At 42.1% G+C, this 21,082-nt stretch overlaps 1 protein-coding gene across 3 annotated transcripts in view; it reads left to right on the forward strand.

Annotated features, from left to right (window-relative positions):
* Positions 1-21,082, forward strand: part of CRYBG1 (crystallin beta-gamma domain containing 1) — a 399,356-nt gene that overhangs the window by 313,086 nt on the left and 65,188 nt on the right. For all 3 annotated transcript variants that reach the window (XM_082249793.1, XM_082249795.1, XM_082249794.1), the window contains one exon: positions 9,914-12,977. In XM_082249793.1, the coding sequence (XP_082105919.1) occupies positions 9,914-12,977 (3,064 nt within the window). The remainder of the gene's footprint in view (positions 1-9,913; positions 12,978-21,082) is intronic.

Here is a 21,082-nt window from a genome sequence, read left to right on the forward strand (position 1 = left end):
TTTGACTTGTTGAATAGAGTAAGGAATGATTAGAGATTTTGGATTGAGTAGGGAAAGATTAGACTTTTTGAATAGAGTAGGGAGTAATTCGAGATTATGGATAGAGTAGGGAATGATTAGATGCTTTGCTAGCTTTTTGATGGTATGTCCCAACAGACAAGATTCATCTTCACTATAGGTCCTGGTAGCCTTTGACAGCAGGATTGGAAATGTGTTGGGAAATCCAGTTTGACTTTTTCCTGGAAATCTACCAACAGGAAAACTTATTTCGGTGACAGCGGTCCAATGGGGTATTTCCTTTATTTTGCAGAGATTTCCCTTCAACCTCCTGTTATATCTATGTGACATTAAGTGAAGGTAATTCTTCCTAATAGGAAACAGGTGAAAAAAACCTGACAGTGGTGTTAGCCATTCCCTAATCGATCCAAGGACATTTTGGCTTTGGATAAAGTATACATTTTTGTTTTCTTTGGTGAAAAATTAACAAAAGCAACATTCAGACCCTGATATTTTCCAGTATGCCATAAGCTCACATAAACTAACATTACGTTCTTTTATTTCTTGTGAAAGATATGTGGTTTTAATAACCTTCACTACTCGCAATGCTGGTATCTCTCTTGTCGCTGGAGTTAACTGGGTCATGTACAGCCAGCTTAAGTTCCATGCAAATTCTGGCACCCTTTGTAATGGGTGGATTCTTTGGCTAATAATGCAGCATTGACTATGCTAATTATAACCCACGTGTTGACTCAACTGGCTGACTCCTTCTGTGCTTAATAATTGTTCAGCTGATGTAGAGCAAATCAATAATTGAAACCACATAACAACTGGGACACAGTAAATGGTAACCTGAACTAGAAATTGATCCCAAACAGTCATGCTGATGTCTATGTAGTTAATGACAACAATACTTAACACCATCAACAAAAGTTTTTATGCTAAGTCTGTGAGACTGAGCGTGCAGCATAAGTAATGGTAAAGATGGCTGCTTTGTGCATGGTTTTACTACTACAGAAATATCTCACACAGTTTATTGGCTGTGCAGGAAAAAAGCACAGCCGTAGTAGTGAATGAGCTAAACTATACATTCACTGCATCCTTTTTGCTTTGATATAAGAATATACTATATTATATAGATTGAATCTGATGCAGCTGTGCATAGTAACTAGCGACTGATGTTGTTTTTTTCAGGGTCGATACTGATTTTCCGGCCACCCTTCAGGCCGTTAGCCAATATTAGGTGCCGATATTCTGCACATTTAAAGTTTTTATTTTTATACTGTCCTTTTTTAAAACTTTTTTTTTTTATCACTTTTAGGCTCCATTTACACATGAGCATATTGTTTTTAGGCGTTTTTTGGGGGGCTTTTTGCTTTTTTTCAGGCGATTTATGCAGGTGTTTTGAGGCAGGCATTGATATCTAACAAAAACGCTTGTAATCTGCCAAAAAAGAAGCTCATGTACTTTTTGGAGCTTCAGGCGTTTTGCTTCAGGTGACAAAACGCTCATATGTGAACAGGGGGCCATTGACATGAATAGGATCTTGCTTGTTGAGCGTTTTGAGACTTTAGAGATGAGCATTTTACGAGCTGAAAAACGCTCAGGTGTGAGCAGCGCCTTATTGCTGTTACAAGGAATGTAAACATCCCTTGTGACAGTAATAGACAGTGACTGGTACTCTTTAGGGAAGGGCCTGGGGTCTAAAAGACCCCAAAGCCCTCCTCTGCACTTAAAAACATTTAGGGGGGAAGCCGCATCGGTTGTCATCACAAGAAAAGTGACCGTCAGCTCTAAAAAACGGTTCCCGGGGTGATGTCTGTAGCTGCAGGCATCACTCCTGTACAACCACTTGAAGCAACATCGGTCATATCGGCAAGTTTGTGGCCGATACTTAAAAAAAAAAAAAGAATATCGGCCCCCAATAATTGGCCCCACCGATAACCTCTTGATCCCTAATAGTAACCAATCGGTAACATCAGCTTGTAGAAAATTGCTGCTACAATACTTTAATTACAACTTTGACAATAATCCCCCGTTTACATTGGCGCAGTTTGACAAGTCAAATTGCATGTCAATCTAAGCCTATTGCTGGCAATAGGAGCATCTCAATCAGTTCGACGCTGAGTTTTCGGCATCGCACCAATTACCAAAAGTAGTTTCTGCACTACTTTTCGTGACTTCTGGGGGCGATTTCAATAGACATCTGTGAATGAACCCACACAGATGTCTTTCAAGTGGCCCCCAAAGTCGGACTGAAATGTGGCTTTGAAGTCTGAACTCGCACGATTTCAAAGCTGTGCTCAGTATGAATGAGGGCTAAAACCTGAAAGCTGATTGGTTACAATGCACACCTGTACCAGATTCTGTGTGCACCAGTTTTAGTAAATACCCCTTATAGTGTGTGTGTGTGTGTCAAATTAGAGAAATTTCCCCTCAATTAGGAAGGTAAAGGGTAAATAGAAAAAATTAGCGGTCACTGGAACTGTTAACCTCTGACTACCCAGGATGTATAAGATATGTCACGATTATTCCCCTTTTTTAGGCTGGGTTCACACTATTGCGATGTGGGAACCAGTGCAATTCCAGTGCGTGTTCCCACATTGAATGTCTCCCGCAGGCAGTTCACACTGCCCTATGCGAACGGCTGTGGATGTCAATATAAAGTTAGTGACACCCCAGATCAGTTTGCAGATCGCAGTGTGAACTGCCAAATGGTTCAGGTATCGGATCTCATGGGTGTGTGAACACCCATCTGATCCGATTCCAGTGTGGACCAAAAAAAGGGTCCTGCAGCATTTTGGTGCGAACGCTATATTCACATCGCACAAACATTACATGTGATTCGCACAGCGGTGCGGTGCGAATCACATGCGATGTCTAAAAATAGGCTATATAAGTGTTTTTTGGGCTTTTTTCAGAGTCAGAGCGTTTTTACAGCTGTAAAACTCTTCTCAAACCCCACTAGTTCTGGGTTTTTTTGTCCAGCCAGAAAACGCCCCTGCCAAAAACAGGCTATGTTTGCATGGAGACATAGGATAACATGCTGAGGAGTTTATTAGCTGTAGAAAAAACATCTGACCCCAGGAACAGCAGTTGTAAAAACGTCCAGTGTGCATGAGGCCTAAAAGGCAATCCACCATGGGTTGCTTTTCAGAGAGCACTGAAAGTGTAAAGGAGGCCTAAAGAAACTAATATTGCATGCCAGTGAGGATTTCAGTGTTTTTTTTTTTTATCTAGAATATTGTTTTGATAACTATTTGTGCATTTACCACGGGAAGCACAAAATCATCTTTTACTTCTGTAGATTCTGCTCTTTCAGGAAATACTGTATATACATTTTTGAGGTCTTTTACTAACTTTCATGGCTGTAATGTATATGTGAAAAATGACAAAATTTTTTCAGCCTCAAACCTTTTACTAAATAAGTGAATTCCAAGTTTACGCTGGAGGGAAAAATAGGTAAGTGCTCTGTGCTGACAGATCAGATCCTGCTATACATTCTTTCTGCCCACAGGTTCTGTGCCAGGCTGTGGCAAATACAGAAGTTGTAAACAAGCCACTTTGGAAATAGTGGTCATTTTTTTCATGATTTGTTTGCTATATTTTGTGCAGTGCTAGAGCTACATATCATAGTCAGAAGAGGTTTGGTTCAACAACATGTAAAAGAAAGTCCTTCAAAAATTATCAGATTTAGTGTACGAGTTATTTAACCACTTTACCACCGGAGGATTTTGCTGTCTTCCGTCCAGGCCACTTTTTGCGATTCGGTGCTGTGCGACTTCAACTGACAATTGCGCGGTCGTGCGACGCCGTACCCAAACGAAATTTACATCCTTTTTTTCCCACAAACAGAGCTTTCTTTTAGTGGTATTTGATCACCTGTGCGATTTTTACTTTTTGCGTTATAAACAAAAAAGGAGCGTTTATTTTGAAAAAATAACAATATTTTTAACATTTTTTTATATGAAATTCCCCCCCAAAAAGATGTAAAAACCAATTTTTTTAAAAATTTTTGGCCAATTTGTTTTCTGCTACCTATGTTTGGTAAAAAAAATCGCAATAAGCGTATTTTGATTGGTTTGCGCAAAAGTTATTGCGTTTACTAACAAAGGGAAAGATTTCTGTCATTTTTGGTGTTTTTTTTTTTAACGCGTAATGGCGGCGATCTGCGATTTTTTTTTTTTTGCGGGACTGCGACATTGCGGCGGACAGATCGGACCCAGGACTGACATTTTTGACACTTTTGGGGGTACCAGTGACATTACTGCAGTAATCAGTGCTATATATATGCACTGTTACTGTAAAAATGACACTGGCAGGGAAGGGGTTAATTTTATTGGAGAGGGAGGGGTTAATGTATGCCTGGTGCTTACTGACGTGTAGGGGGGGAGGTGACTGAGTGAGTCATGGACAGATCGGATGTCCAGCTATGCTGAACACTCCGATCTGTCACTCCCTGTCACTATGGAGATCCGCCCGCTTGTGTTTACACAGGCGGGCGGATCTCCACACTAGATCCCCGGCGATCGGGGCAGAGCAGCGGCGATCGCCGCTGCTCCTCCCCTGGCCCGACTCCCGCTGTGAATGAAAACAGCGGGAGCGAGCCTCCGGCGGCGCGCAAGCGCCGCCCAGAAGGGGGAGTGTCTGACGACGTAGTACTACGTCGTCAGACGATAACGAGCCACTCTGCCGCAGTAATATTACTGTGGGCGGTGGTAAAGCGGTTAAAAATCGACAAAAAGCCCCCCCCCCAAATAGAACCCTCAAATTTTTCAGTGACCGATCTGCTTTTTTTTTTCTCTTTGCATTTGCACCATCACTAACCCCATTTGCTTGTTTTCTACTGACCCAGGTAGAGCTCCATGTAATTAAAGGATTGTAGCAGCAATTTTCTACAATAATCTTGTAAATTGTGGCTGGCCCAACAAGTGAAAGCAAAGATAACCCCAGAAGTGTGAGGGATTTCTACACATATTCAACCTTTTCTAGTCTATGGGTGTGATAACTTGGTGTATTGTCATCCTGTTCAATGGAATGCTGAACTACAAGTTCCAGATAATTTGTGTAAACAAAAAAGCTCCTTCACAAAGTCGAGTTCACAGACCGATGGTATATTTAAGTATTGATTTTTCACTTTAAAGTAATTTGTTTTTACATGTTTTACATTGCTGTAACATTAATACCCTAGCGGAAGCTTATAATGTAGCTTTACCGATTTACAGGTTTAAAAAAAAACAAGACTGTAATAAAGGTTTCCTCTGTAGGAGTGTAGTCTTTCCTGCTATGATAAGATCATTTGGACACACTTATTGTTTTAAGGCAGTTTTATCAGACAAGTGTAGGCTGGCCATACACAGAGCAAATTTTGTTCCTGCAACCACAGGATACAGGAAAGAAATTAGCTTAATTACCCCATTAACACTGATAGTGTTGATGCGGGAATCCCTCCTGCTAGGCCATTGTCTTCTCCTGGGGGGGGGGGGGAGGGTGGGGTAAGCCATCAACGTCGAGTGAAGACCGTAATTAGTAGTAGTGGCTATAGCAGCCGTTGGCAATAATCGCAAGTAAAACCCGCCATGCTGGTTGTACCCAAGTTAATCGATAAACTTGGTACATTCAGCCTGCCCATACATGGTGTGAACTGTGTATAGCCTACCTTAAGCCCCGTACACACACGGGCCGAATGTCGGGCGGCAAAGGCCAGTTTCTACTGAACATTCAGCCTGTGTGTACTGCAGTGTTACTGCAGTGTACACTGGAGTGTTCTTGCGGGGGGCCGTCCCCCCTGTGTCAGAACACAAAAGAACAGCAGGGGAGATTGCTGTACTAACATGTGATTGTTAGTACATTGGCTCCGACCTGAGCTGTTAGCAGTGGTGGCTGGTGCTCCATGTGCCGGGGAGGGCGGCAGATGGACCACACCACACCCCCCCTCCCCCGGACCACACCAGCCCGCACACCATACCCCCCGGTAGCTGGCTCACTCACCGTAAACATGTGTTGGGCAGGCAGCGGCGGCAGCTTCTCCTCAGTCTCATGCGTTTTCTCCCTCCTCCTCCTCCTTGGCCAATGGCATGGCTTCTTTTTTCGGCCAATCGGGAAACGGGTCTCAGGACCCGCTTCCTGATTGGCCAGGAGGAGGATCCGTGTGACAATAGCGAATAATCATTCGCTATTGTCACCCAGCTGCGTGGGCTCAGGGCGCAGTGCTCTGTGCCCCGAGCCCACCCTTTTTTGAAGCCTATTAGGGCCTCTGGCACTAATCACGTGCTTCAAGAAAAAAACCCCATTGGAATCCATGCGTCCGGCGCCATGCCTGTAGATTAGGGGGCCAGACGCATGGATAGGGGGGCGGCGCCCCTGCGCCCCCAATGGATGGGCCGCCACTGGCTGCACTCCTTGAAGGGTTTAGAATTTTGCCTGCAGAAGCAGCTCAATGTTCTCCTATGTATCCGTGCACATTAGGACGTTCAGAGGCAAAAAAAAAAAAAAAACCCTTCTGGTTTGCATTTTTGAGAGCAGTTTTCTGACTGAACGCTCCCACGCTAGTTCAAAAACGCTTTTTTTTCTTCTGCCAAGAGAACTGGCATTATTTTTAAGCCAGTGTGCATGGACCCTTAGTTTGTAGCAATACCAACAGGAAGCAAAGCCTGCGTATGCAATGAGCAAATATGAAGTACCGATGTATGGAAAGTCGCAAACTATGAGGTGTGCATAAAAAACATAGCAAACTGATGCTTTATGGCCATAAGTATGTGGATACCCCTCCAAAATACTGAGTTCAGGTTAAAAAGTTTAAAGGTTTATATATATCTTAAAAAAAAAGAAAAAAAAAAACAAAAAACCTTTACATTTTAGTCACTTTAAACTTTTATTTTCTATAACTATGCTGTGTGTAGAAAGTGGCTTTGTGTGGGCTATATGATCTTATAACCATTGCCTGTGACACTTTCAACAATAATGTTTGAAGAGCTAAATCATTTTTTTTTTTTTTTTTTTTTATATTTGTCTTTTGTGACACTTTGAGTATGTTAAATCTACAGTACTATTGTGCTATAGCTATTGTGTTTTGTTTCTTTTGCATTAGAGATTTAATATTTATTATGTTATTCATTCTCATTGATGTGCTGCTTGACATGCCAACATTTTATGAGGTAATTGTCAGAACTTTCCACACCCATTTGGTATGACTAAAAGACATTTATTCCACATAAATTTTTATTCGTCATTTATGATGAAGACTGATTGCCTTAGGCTGGGATCACACTATTGTGAATTGGATGCGGGTTTCCCTGCATCCAATTCTCATGTCAGGAGATTGTGACTGTCTCTCCATGGAGCAGGTTCACGTATCCCTGGAGCGGGTCCACTGCGAGTTGCACTGTGCATCTTCTGGTCCATTTCAGGTCCGAATTCAACCAAAAATTCAGACTGAAATCGGACCTGAAATGGTGAACAGGGATGCACCGGAGCACTGATATAAGCCGCTCCGTGCTGCAGGGTGAACTCAGCCTTCGATATCACATTTTGTGGCTTTTTTGGATCATGGTTTGCTCTTCAGAAGGGGTTGTAACACTATGGCACTTAAAGGGTTTGTAACCCCTAACAGTAAACATTTCTTATTTGGTCCCTTTTAATTTGGTTAACATATCATTATACCTGTTCAATATGAGCAAAAATACCTTCTAATTTTTGCCAAAAATGTTGTCAGCTGATTACATGTCTACCTATGTAGCACTTTTATCAGTTACACTGTTTTTTTCCAGCTTACACTGGGGACTATGGAACCTCTCCCCCTCTGTGTTACGGTGAAGAGGAGATGGGGAGGTTACTGTAGCCCTTTTCCAGGAAGATGAAGCTGGTTCCGCATAGATAACAGTACACAGTACAGTGAACGTTACCCTAGGGCACAAAGTGTGTTACTGGCAAGATCTGCTTCAAATGAAATTAGGCAAAAACTCCTAAAAAAAAAAAAAAAGCAGTCCATCATAAGGACCGTCGGCTTAAGTGCCGGTACACACTTATGCAATGCGGGAAGGCAGCCTGTTCCCGCATCGCAAACGCACCCCTGGCAGTTCACACTGCCATACGCGATATGCTGGGGGTGTCAATGAAATGTTAACGACACCCCCAGTTTGATCGCATAGCGCAATGCGATCTTACAGTTCGCACAGGATCGGATCGCACAAGTGTGAACCACTGTGCGATCCGATCCTGATGCGGCTGCAAAAAAGGGTCCTGTGCGTCTTGGCTGCGGGTGCAGTGCGAATTTAGCCATACAAAGTGTATGGCTGAACTCGCACCGCACAGCCGATCGCATGTAATTAAGGAGCAGTGCGCTCCGATATTACATGCGATCGCCGCAGCCGCACATATGTGAACCGGCACTTAATATATTTCATTTTTGTTTCTTGAGTTTGAAAATGAGGAGACCTTGTCCGCCACCACCCTTTTCACTTTCAATAAATCTTTATTGAAGTTTTGTAAGATACATCGTATGACTCGTACAAATGTTCAAATGTAACAAATATATGAAAAAATTTCAGAGTGCGTCTGTAAGTCATTGAAAACAATACAGAATATAATAATAAAGATCAGTAAGAATGGCATATTACAAGCTAGGTTTGCAGCAAGGATACACATATCATGAACTACAAAAGGATAGAAAGAAAAGGGGAGGTGGGAGGGGATGGAAGACAAATGTGTATTAACTGTTAGGCCCCTTTAACACTATCCGTCTGTCGGACGGATTCATTCAGTTTTTCTCAGCGGGGGATCGAGCCGCCGATCCCCCGCTGAGCAGCAGGAGGACAGCTGTGTCTCCGCGCTGTGTGCGGAGACACAGCTGTCAGTTCCCCATGCATCTCTATGGGGGAAATAGGATGGGAACGGACCGTTGGTCCGTTCTCATCCGATCCCATGCGATCTGATCCGCTGGACGGGTGGAAAAAAGGGTTTCCATCCGTCCAGATTTATCAGATCGGGTCGGATGTCAGCATGTCTCCGCTGCCATCCGATGCCCCATAGAAATGCATGGGGGGACCGTTCAGATCCGCCAACAAAAACGGACAGGCGGATCTGAACGGTCCGCCTGTGTGAAAGGGGCCTAAACCGGGGCACAGTCTTGAATTAAATTTGAAAGTCCGTTCCTGCACTGAAGATAGTAAAAAAAATATAGTAGCCAAGGCAAACTGGGATGAGAGGAGAAGAAAAGAAAAGGAAAGGGCACAGAAAAAAGAAGAGGGGAACAATAGAAGGATTTTTGTTCCCCTCTTTTTTTGTTGTTGTTTCCTAGTTTGGTTTCGGATACCCTTGATCCTGAAGGGGCAGCAAGACCACAAGCTTGTCCACTCAAGTTTGAAGTATCTCTCTTCCCTCCGGTCTATGTTATACTCGAGCGCAGGAGAATTGTTCTACTACTTTCAATGCCTATAGCAGTGTCTAGCTTTGGGGGGAATGGAGGGGTGAGCGTATTGTATCCATGAGGCCCAGGTTTTTAGGAATTTGTGTATCTAGGAGCCCCACCACTCTTTTCATCCCTACTCTATAAAACTTTATACCTGAAAAAGGGGGAAATAATGTATCATACTTATTTGCTGTGACTTTCTTTATTTTATATAGTTTTATGCTGCCTGGGTCCCCATTCCTTCATCGCCATTTTTAAAATGTCCAGGATACTGCACAAGCATGGGTTGACGTGCATGATGTCAGGTGCTTCATCTCGCGTATGCCCCGCACAACACTAGAGATATGTGTAGGGAGGGGGCTACCCAAGATCTCACAGAGAGGCATGCTGATGTGATATTCAGGGAGGGGGTCTGATTAGATGTAAAACACAAAAGTAGTGTGTAATGTTTTTGTGCAATTCCTCTGCAGTTTTCCAGTCTGTGTTAACTTTCCTTTCTCATTTTAGCCCACCAAAACCAAAGAATGTGGAACTGCCAATCAAGCCCAGAGCTGTTGATACTGTAGATGAACCTTCATTTGAAGTGCAAATACCCAAGGGGAACATTGCTAGCAAGGTTTCTTTATTTGAGAGCAAGAAAACAAGCCACAGGCAAGTTGACTTTTATGCAACAAAGAACATTTCTCAGCCAAAGAAGTTTGTGGAAAGAGCCAAACTGAACTTTGGAAAACAGGTCAAAGGGAATGCTTTCAAAGACAGCAGCTCAACTGTTAAATCAGCCAGTGAACCTAATTCTTTCAGTAACAAAAACACTGAAAATGGCCATGGTGTAGTAAAGGCAGATGCTAAGGACAAGGCTGCCAACCATAAGGTGGATTGGAAACAAAGTGAAGACATTTCTCAGGCTCAGGGAAATCCGATGCCGATGGAAGACAGTAGAAATGGTCTGGAAACGTCACCAGAAACCATAAACCCTCCACAAGAAAGTATTTTGCCTTCAGCAGAAAATGAACAACACAAGGACCAGCCTACTGAGTTAGCCAATAGTGCTGTCCCTTTAACTCAAAGTATAGAACACAGCAATGATTTAGAGTATACAGTTAATGCAGAGGAGTCATTGCTACATTCTTCACAAGCTTCTGATGATAGTTTAGACGGCAATACAGCTGTGCTGAAAAGTAGTAGCGATTCAAGCTTAGACTCTGGGCATATAGAAATGGGAAATAAACAAAATTCATTAAAACAACAGCCTACTGATGCTGGTACAGAAGAAGACCCCAACAGCTACCTTACTAAAGTTTCCACAACATTACCTTCTGACCATGTTGATTCTGCTGTGTCTGTTACACTACCATCAAGTACAGACGAGCTCCAGATCGACCATAGTAAAGAGGTAAATGATACAGAAAGACCACCTGAAGAGCTTACACTAGAAGATGATAAAACCAAGCCAACTGAAACAAAAATAAGCAAGGAAACAATTCATTCAGAAGACATCATATATAACAATGTCAATGTGGATATGCCAAATAGAGATGTGCAACTGCCAACATATATAGATGATTGCAAATCTGATGACAATTTTGTGGTACCTGAAGAGTTGCCACAGAGTGAAATCACAAACGAAGACAATCAAGAAAAAACAAAGCAATTAAAATCCGAGGAAGTGCAATTTAGAGAAGAAACTGTAAATGACCTATCTTTAGTGCAAGATGATCTAGAAAGCAAACCCAGTTCTTTAGTTTGTGAAGAAGAACGTTTACAAACTGCTTGTGCCACGGTCCCAGATGAAGATGTTACAGCTCAAGATCAAAAGGAATCCATAACAGAAGTAACTCAGAATTCCATATTATGCTCAGATGAAACCAGTAATGGATTTGAGGGAGTAAATTTAGTAGCTGAGGCTATCCCTTTTCAAGCAGATGAAAATAACCTACAGAGTTTTGCTAGTAGTCAGAAAGACAGCAAATCTTCAGATGTAAGTAGCCAATTTGTAGAAAACAACCTATCTGCCAGTGCTGCCCAAATTGAAGATGACCAAGCTATTCGGAGTAGCATTGTTGCACCACAGGACCAGATTAATAGTAGTGATGCCATACAGGACCAGAACAGTAGCAGTGTTGCGTCACAGGAGCCGGACAATTGCAGTGCTGCATCACAGGACCAGATCATCACTGTGGTGAAGGATAATGCAGTTAATGGCATTGCCACCTGTTCAGATGTCACAAAGGAAGCAGAGTCTTGGCACACTAGTGATAAACATGAATTGCCAACACCTGCTCTTGTACCAAAAGATGATCATTCACAAAATACAATAGAACTTCCAAATATAAAAGATCCAAGCATCAGTGAGCTAGATTTTGCTGTGGACCAAATACCAGAAAACTCAGAAAATATTGAGAGTGCCCATTTGAACACATTAAACAATGCTGATGAGAAAAAAGAAGGAAGCTTTAGCACAACATTCAATAACGGTGTTGCTAGTGTGAATGAGCATGTCTCTGTAGTCAATACAGCTAGTACATTACAAAATGGCTGCCTTGATGATTCATATACTACCATCCTCACTAACAAAAAAACACAGCATGCAGAAGATGTGCAGAATTTCCCAGATGTACAGAAAAGTCCAGAATCCAGTTTTATTGCCTCAGTAGGAGAGGACAGTGTTCTAGATTCTTCTTCGGACATGGAAATTTTTGCTGAAACGATTCGAAAGTTGGACAGCCCAGTCACTTTGCCTCAGAAAAGGAAAAAGCCCAGAGCTCCTAAGTCACCAGGTGTGTATTGTGGCCTCCCCCCTATCCATGAGGATTACTTGGAAAAGATATTGGACAATGACGCATTCTCCTTTGGCCTGGGAAAGAAAAATAGGCCTAGAGAGTTGGCGCCTATGGCATTGTTTAAAATGCAGAGCAAAGAGACTGCAGAGAAACTAAAGCCTAAAAGGGCATCAGCTGAACAAAGCATGCTTTTGAAATCTCTGAGGTTGCAAAAAGAACCACTTTCAGTGCCACAGGAAACATGTGACAAGGAAAATGCAGATGTTTCTGATGTAGCAGTCAAGAGATCTCGTATAGAATCGTTTTACTCTGGCCTGAAATCACCATTTGCAGCAAGGGAAGAGAATGTGTTCTCTCCAACTGTCACCACAGTCAGCACAATGACTACCTCCTTCGACACACCCAGGAAGGAGTCTACTCCCCTAGGCAAAACCTGTGATCTGAAAACTACAGACTGTGCAAAGACAGCTCATACAGCCGTGAAGGAGGATTTACTAGTGCCGTCCTCAGATTTCCCACAAAGTACTCCTGCAGAGCACTTACTGTCTACGGCTGTATGCAGCATGGACAACCACCTGGAGTCCAAAGACCATGCACTTGCTGACTTGGCCAAATCACTGCCTGATATTAACGGCCACCAGGAGGAAAATCACTGTACGACTGATGGAAAAGCAGCATTGCTGACTCTAAAAAGCACTTCAAATATTGACAGACTGGACAACGATGTCACTGACATATTTTATTTTAAGGGTCAGGATCAACAATCCTTAGTGCCAAGCCTCCGTTCAGAGGTGAGTGCTACTTCCTTAGTTACAACCCTTTTTTTCCTCTTTATATTTACACATACTCTGATAAGTGTGGTAGAGTTCTTTGCTTAGAGGGTGTATGACGTGCTGAGACGTTGTAATGGTAAATTGAGTTGTTAATGTTAAGAGAACCAGCTTTAGAATGCAAAAACCAACAGTCTGAATTGTATTTGATCTTCTGTCCCACCTACTTACTTCTCATTTTAGTTTCCTGTGCTCCAGGTTCAGTCCCGAGTATCCTTATTGCTTCGTGTTTGGATTATACTGTTTTATTACAACCTGGTGTAAAACACAGTAACTGTCATGGCTTATAGAGATACTGTATGTTATTAAATGATTATGAAATGATTGATTTGGCCACATAAAGTTACTTGAAAAATGATTGAGCCAGTTTGGAATATGCTGGTTACCTAAAGAGTGCTATCCGTAATTGCCTACGAACATACAGCACCAGCGATAATAAAATGAACAAATAAAATGATAATATAATTAAATAGAATATAATTAAAAATATTAATATAATTAAAAATATTAAAAATAATTAAAATATACTGCACTGGATCATATTCTTCTTCTTATTCTTCTTCTTCTGAAAGAGCTAGCAGCTTAGAATTTTCAGGAGGCCAGCAAAGGCAGCGTACATATATCTATATTAAAGGAATCCTGTAGTGATAACAAGTGTCTAAGGCAAGTTGGAGGCACTAGTTGTCATATGATGTGATAATCCTACCTGTTGGATAATCTCTGTGAGCATTAGAAGTTCTGCTCGTAAATCACTGTCGCTATCGAGCGAGTGTTTCAGTACATTTAGGCCCTGGAACGGGCAGTTTTCTGATGTACTCTCTGTGAGCATTAGAAGTACTGCTCGTAAATCACTGTCGCTATCGAGCGAGTGTTTCAGTACATTTAGGCCCTGGAACAGGCAGTTTTCTGATGTACTCTCTGTGAGCATTAGAAGTACTGCTCGTAAATCACTGTCGCTATCGAGCGAGTGTTTCTGCACATTTAGGCCCTGGAACGGGCAGTTTTCTGATGTACTCTCTGTGAGCATTAGAAGTTCTGCTCGTAAATCACTGTCGCTATCGAGCGAGTGTTTCAGTACATTTAGGCCCTGGAACGGGCAGTTTTCTGATGTACTCTCTGTGAGCATTAGAAGTACTGCTCGTAAATCACTGTCGCTATCGAGCGAGTGTTTCTGCACATTTAGGCCCTGGAACGGGCAGTTTTCTGATGTACTCTCTGTGAGCATTAGAAGTTCTGCTCGTAAATCACTGTCGCTATCGAGCGAGTGTTTCAGCACATTTAGGCCCTGGAACGGGCAGTTTTCAGATGTACTCTCTGTGAGCATTAGAAGTACTGCTCGTAAATCACTGTCGCTATCGAGCGAGTGTTTTAGCACATTTAGGCCCTGGAATGGGCAGTTTTCTGATGTGAACATAGGCAGCAAAAATCAGGGATTGTAATTAAGACTTAGTAGACAAGGTCTGTTACGGCACAAAAGACGCTAGTGAGTGCCTTGTATATTGTCCAGCATGCAGGAAATGTTTTGATAGATTAATAATTGGACCTTTTGCCACACCTTTTGCCACACAGTGTTAAACTGCAATGGTGACATAAAATAGCTGTTGTAGTCTCAGATACACAACAGTTGTTGCAAGTATGGTGAGATCTGCAAAGTTTTGTTGCAGTGTATGGCTACATTTATTGTGTTTTTCATACATTTTCGACTGTTTTTTTTTTTTTTTGAAAAATGTTAAAACATATAATGCTGTTCACACTAAACAAGATTGTTTGATCAAGATAATTTGATGACTAAGGATTTTTCAGCACCTTAGAACACCTCTAACTGCAAGTCCTAACACATACACATTTGCACATTTTTTTTTTTTTTTTTCAAATGCATACATGAGCACCTGTCTCAGCACAGAGAAAGAAATGGCTTTTCTTAGACCTTGCAAGTGTCTTTCCCAAAGGTATGATTGACTGAAATGCCCAAACTGATTTTACCAAGCCCGTTCATTGCTAATTATAGCATGAAATTTTTTTTCCAACTAGTCCTAAATTGTGTAATAAAATCCCTTCTATATTATTCCTCCTTAAATCTTTAGACAGAAGGCATCAACTGAAAGTATACCATTGTAGCCAAACAGCTTGTGCATTTTGTTTACCTATGTGCCCTAGAAAATGAATTGGCGAATCAGATTGACTGGTATAACCAGCAATGTTCGATCCTTATGTAGCTCTGTTTATATAGTTCTAGATAGAAAGAATGAAGTAATACTAGTCTGCTTTCGAAAATTACAGCACGTACTGGCAGTTCATTTTCACCCCCCTTTCTTGAAAAACCTTGTGACATGTTTTTAGCATGCATTTGTCAAACAACTACTTGTGCATTGATCAGTGTACACAGTACTCGCACTGAGTGTCTTTAGAAAGTTTTTAACACTGAGGCTTCAACCTGGGAGAACAGAAATCCTGTCCGTTCACAACATTAAAGTGGTTGTAAACCCTCACATATACCCAGTGAAGTGCCCCAGGTGATACACAGAGATTAAACAAATCCTCCTACATCAATTGTACCTAATTATCTGCAGCCATTGTACCTGTTTATCTGCAGCCATCTTTCCACTACATTCGTTCAAAGTGCATTATATACACAGGATCTCTCAGCTATGAAAGCCGGGGGTGGAGAGCGGAAGTTACATCCATGAGGAGAGCTCTGAGAGCTGATTGGGGGGAAAGGACACTCCCCTTTTACCTAGCTCACAGGAACAGAGCTGAGGCTTTCAATTAACTGGAGGTCGCTCCCCTGTCACCATTTTTCTCTTGGTGTCAGGAAAACTTGTTAGAAGTGACTCATGCTAACAGCAGAGGAACAAGGCAGTGGACAAATATGACACTTAGTGCTCTGGATTGAGACAAGCACATGCTATAGAGGGATATGCTTTGTTCAGATTTCCTGTCTGAGGTTTACAACCACTTTAAAATCAGGGATTTTTCTTAGTTAAAGTGGTTGCAAACCCTTACATATACTCAGTGAAGTGAACAGCCTCAATAATACACAGAGATTAAACAAATCCTCCTACATAGGTATTACTTGTTTATCTGCAGTTTTCTCCTCTTTCCCCTTTTTCAAAAGTGCAGATCCTGTTAAAAATCCTTCATCTGCCAGCAGCACAGAGGAAGGGGAAGACAGACTGCAGTTACAGTGTGTGAAAGCTGATTGGAGGAAAGGAACAGCAGAAGAACTGTGTTGTGAATAGACAAGCTCTGTACTGAGATCTTCCTCCCCTTCCCTACCGACACAAATTTATGTCATTATTATATAGGATTTATATAGCGCCAACAGTTTACGCAGCGCGTTACAACTTGAGGGTAGACAGTACAAAATACAATACACTTTTTAATACAGTAGGAATCACAGGGCCCTGCTCATTAGAGCTTACAATCTAAGAGATCTCATGTGTAGGAACACTTCTCAGAAGGGACTCATGCTGATAACAGAGGAATGAAGTACCAGAGAGAAATGACACTTAGAGCTTTGGAGAGAGATAAGTAAACACTATGTTACTTATGTGCTTCGTTCAAATTCCATTACTGAGGTTTTACAACCATTTTAAGACAATCCCAGGCTTCCTTTGGAAGACATTTCAGTATATGTTTTCAATAATTGCAATTGTTAATGTTAACCACTCGCCGTCCGCTGCATGACTATATACTACGGCAGTCTGGCGCTCCTGGGCAAAGCGGCATACTGGTACGTCGCTCGCCCAAGAGCCTCTAGGGGACGCGCGCGCTCCCTCCCCCGCTTGTTTCCTGACATCCCCGCGCGAGTGACCGGCTGCTCCGATGTCCGCCGGCCACTCGCAATCTCCAGCTGGAGAGGGAGAAAGGCAGGCGGCTGATGTAAACAAAGCCGCCTGTCATTCTCCCTGGTGTAACTGCAGAGACTATACGATCCTGCTATGTAGGATCGTATATCTCTGTGGTTATATCACAAGCCATGCCCCTTGACAGTTAGAATCACGCCCCTATGGACACACTTAACCCCTTGATCACTAATAAAGTTAACCCCTTCCCTGCCAGTGTCATTTTTACAGTAACAGTGCATATTTATAACACTGATTACTGTAGTAATGTCACTGGTACCCCCGAAAGTGTCAAAAATGTCAGTCAGGGGTCCGCTCTTTCTCCGCAATGTCGCAGTCCCGCAAAAAAATCGCAGATCGCAGCCATTACTAGTTTAAAAAAAACAATAAAAATGACATAAATCTTTCCTGTAGTTAGTAAACGCGATAACTTTTGCGCAGACCAATCAAAATCCGCTTATTGCGATTTTTTTTTTTTTTTTTTTTACCAAAAATATGTAGCAGAAAACAAATTGGCCTAAAATGTTAAAAAATTTAGATTTTTACATTTTTTTGGGGAATTTCATATTAAAAAAATTTGAAAAATATTGTTATTTTTTCAAAATTGTCGCTCTTTTTTTGTTTATAGCGCAAACAGTAAAAATCGCACAGGTGATCAAATACCACCAAAAGAAAGCTCTGTTTGTGGAAAAAAAAATAACGTCAATTTCATTTGGCTACAGCGTCGCACAACCGCGCAATTGTCTGTTAAAAATCACGCAGTGCCGAATTGCAAAATAGGCCCTGGTCTTTGAGCAGCCAAATCCTCCGGGGCTTAAGTGGTTAATTCTTTATAATTAATGCTCAGCAAGACTATTACATACAGTCTAGCTACAAAATATTCGGAATACTTTGGGCAATTAAATTACCTGTAGCCAATGAGGAGCTGATTAATGAATCAATAAATGTAAAGTTTTAAAACCAACCACAGAAAGAAAATTCATAGCAAAGTATGGTCCAAAACACTTTAAGTGACTCCATCTGTATAATAAATGTGCCAAAATAAGTCTCTTGTGCCAAAATGTTCACCCTTTTTTTTTTTTTTAAACATTTTCAAACAACAACAAAAGTCTAGTAAACATTACATTTTAGAAAATGCACAATGTGAATGTTTCATCCCACATCAAAGACAATTCTATATACTTTTATCTACAATGGCATTTGATTGACATCTCGATAAAGTAGGGGCAGATGTAAGGAAAACAGCTCATTAAACATTAAGGAGGTGATAACCTTATACATGGGAAGCTTTTTATTCATGTTGTCAGGATCAGCCCACTATTTATTTTTTTTTACAGTAAGGCGTGATGCCTTTTAATTGATCTGACAGACTGGTTTAATCATTCCTGTCATTCATTTAGATTATCTTTATGGAACTTTCTAGCCTTTCATCCAACAATGCTGTGTGAAAACAGTGACACTTATAGGTTAGAAGACTGCACTACACAGCAGTAGATAAAATTGGTCATCATTTTTCATTGAAATTATGTAAATTGGGGTAGATATATAAGAAGCAAACTGAGTTGACCGTCTCATCTGGTAAGACACCCACTGGGAGACTGATGCATTTTAAAGCCAATTTTCCAATGGGTACACCTGGCCGAGAATCTTTTACTGGAAGATTGAAGCATTTATAAAGCCTATTTGCCAACTGGATCACCTTGATGAGTAGAAGATACAGATACTGAAGATACCCATCTTTTACTCGTTTCTATAGTACCTGGATCTTCTACTCAACAATGATAAATTATTGGCTTGCCTATTGTAACATGGGGGATCTTTAGCTCTAGTGGTAGATGCATTTTCAAGTGATTCACATCAGTCAGGAACTATATTTTAAGGGCCTGGCAAAGTCCAACATATAATGTCTCCCCCATATAGGGGTTCTTCTTCAGTAAAAATGCACATGAAAATACAAGCCCACCTAGCTCTCTCTTTAGCAGTACCTCTGCTGTTTTCACTGGTCATACAGACCACAGGTTCTTCATTGTGGATGGCATCACAATAATGCACACAGCTCCTCTAGTTTACAGCTCCCCTAGTGTGGACGGATGCACACTAATGTACACAGCTCCTCTGGCCTCAGTCCTCAGGCCATTTATTGTCTCTTGAAGACACACAGGCTTTGGCTGCCACATGCATCCTCTCTGTCTCCTGGAGACCTCCTGTCTCCCTTGGCCGGAGCAGCCTCCAACTAGAAGCCTCGAGGTATTCCTATACCTCCATTATAAGGGCACCTAAGTACACACCCTGCTGGTCCTCCACAAATACCGGACACTGGGTTGGAGATTTTGTCCCACCCAAGACACTATGGAATCTCCAAACTACAGAGCCTCATCCAGGAATACCAAAACCTGGGGAAAGCTGCAAAAGCAGTTTTCTCCACATCTATGATCTGTAGTCCTGCACTGAGCCAATGTGCACACCCTATGTCCTTTAACTGACCAATTTCATAGTGACAGAGTCTCATACTGTCACACATCCCCCCCCCCCCCCCTTTTGACCCAGTAGGGGGGCGGAACACACCAGCCTGAATTCTTGATTGGAGCACCTCTGGGCCAGCTCTCAGCTACGTAAGCCCAATCTTTTTTTTTCAGGTGTTTCCAGGCACACCCTAGCCTGAATCGCAATGGGGTGCTACAGTTCTGTATCCTCAGCCTTCTCATTCTATCCTTGGGGATCCTGAGCTCACATTTCTTTTCTGGGGGCCCTCTGCCTTCCCTGCTACTTCCTTTTAACTCACTTTCCGGGTTCTGTAGGGAACCTGCTCCTGACACTACGCCTGATGATTAGGAACCACCTTTTCCTATACTGGTAACCATCACAGTAGGTCTATTAGGCCTACCTAATTTTTTTTGCAGTTACCTTGACAACCAAATCCCAGAGGATCAACCACTGTTTATCACGCTCTTTTACCAATAAATTATTAATCTCCATATCATCAATGCCATAATTTACAGTAACATTCAGTAATAAATCACCTTTTCCACAATTACCAATACAGTCAGTGCTTTCTTTCTCAGTGTTTGTTAGGGCCAGGCCCAAGAAGGGACAACACACAAGTGAGAAGCTATCCCCAATGGAACCTTCGCAAGGCTTCACTTCACCTGTTGTCCAAATCTCTGTGGGAAGTTGTCCGAACAACATACACTAATCAAAACATAACCCTTTGCTTAATGTCTTACTTCCTACTGGTTTATTCATTACAACCTCCCAGTCACGAAAACCATTGTTAGCAGTACTAATCCTTAAAAGCTCACATTTTTCCATGTCACAATTTCTCATACCCTCAGTACTATATTTCAGGGTGTCTCCGGGTACTTCAACTTGTACCTCTTTGCGAGTGACAGACCGATTCTTTGCTTTTGCCACATCCATGTCAGGCTCTTCATTCTTATAGCGGGTGAGGCAGTATATTTTACTTACCATGCTCAGCCGCACCTCAGACGTGTCCACCGCAACAGGCAGAGAGACCTCTGATGTCTCTAACAGCTCTCCAGAGTGCCTTCCATACCATCCAGTCACTGGAAGCACCCTCATAGGGAACTGTGAGAACATTGCAACACTATTAAAAAGCAATACACCATTTTGGCAAGCTTGCCCTTTTGGAGCTACCAACACACTCAGTGGTGTACTTTCAACCCCTCACCATCTGGGTCACATATAGGTCAAGTGGATTGCTCCCACACACTCTCACATTATGGTGCAGACTCCCACTGTTCCACCAGAGCAGTATCAGTGCTGTCTTCGACAATCTTTGGCTAAAAAACATGGAGACCCCCGGAGATTTCTAACCCTGTGGCTTGGGCTCTGGTTGCCAAGGGAGATAACCCCTTCATCATTTCAATAATGATTTCATGAATCATTCACCCCTTCAGACATTTACCAAAAGTAACACATTCATCAGTATGATCCTCAGCATTCATAGACCTATCAACAGTGTTTTAAGTTTTAGCTGGCTGTTTTTGGTCATTACCCAGTGCAACCTGTGTGCCACTCAGCACACCACCCTTCCTCTCCAAAGGAATTCTCTTGCCTAGTGCAGGTCCACAGTTGTCCTGGGAAACCATGTGCCTCACCACTGCGGGCTCCTGGGAGGTTTCCCTGGGCATCTCTGCAGCACATGTCACTAGGGAACCTGGCACAAAGACTGTTTTGGTCACCCCTACGTTAACACTCCCA

The sequence above is a fragment of the Pelophylax lessonae genome, assembly GCF_965119305.1.
Source record: "Pelophylax lessonae genome assembly, chromosome: 3".
Classification (NCBI taxonomy): Eukaryota; Metazoa; Chordata; class Amphibia; order Anura; family Ranidae; genus Pelophylax; species Pelophylax lessonae.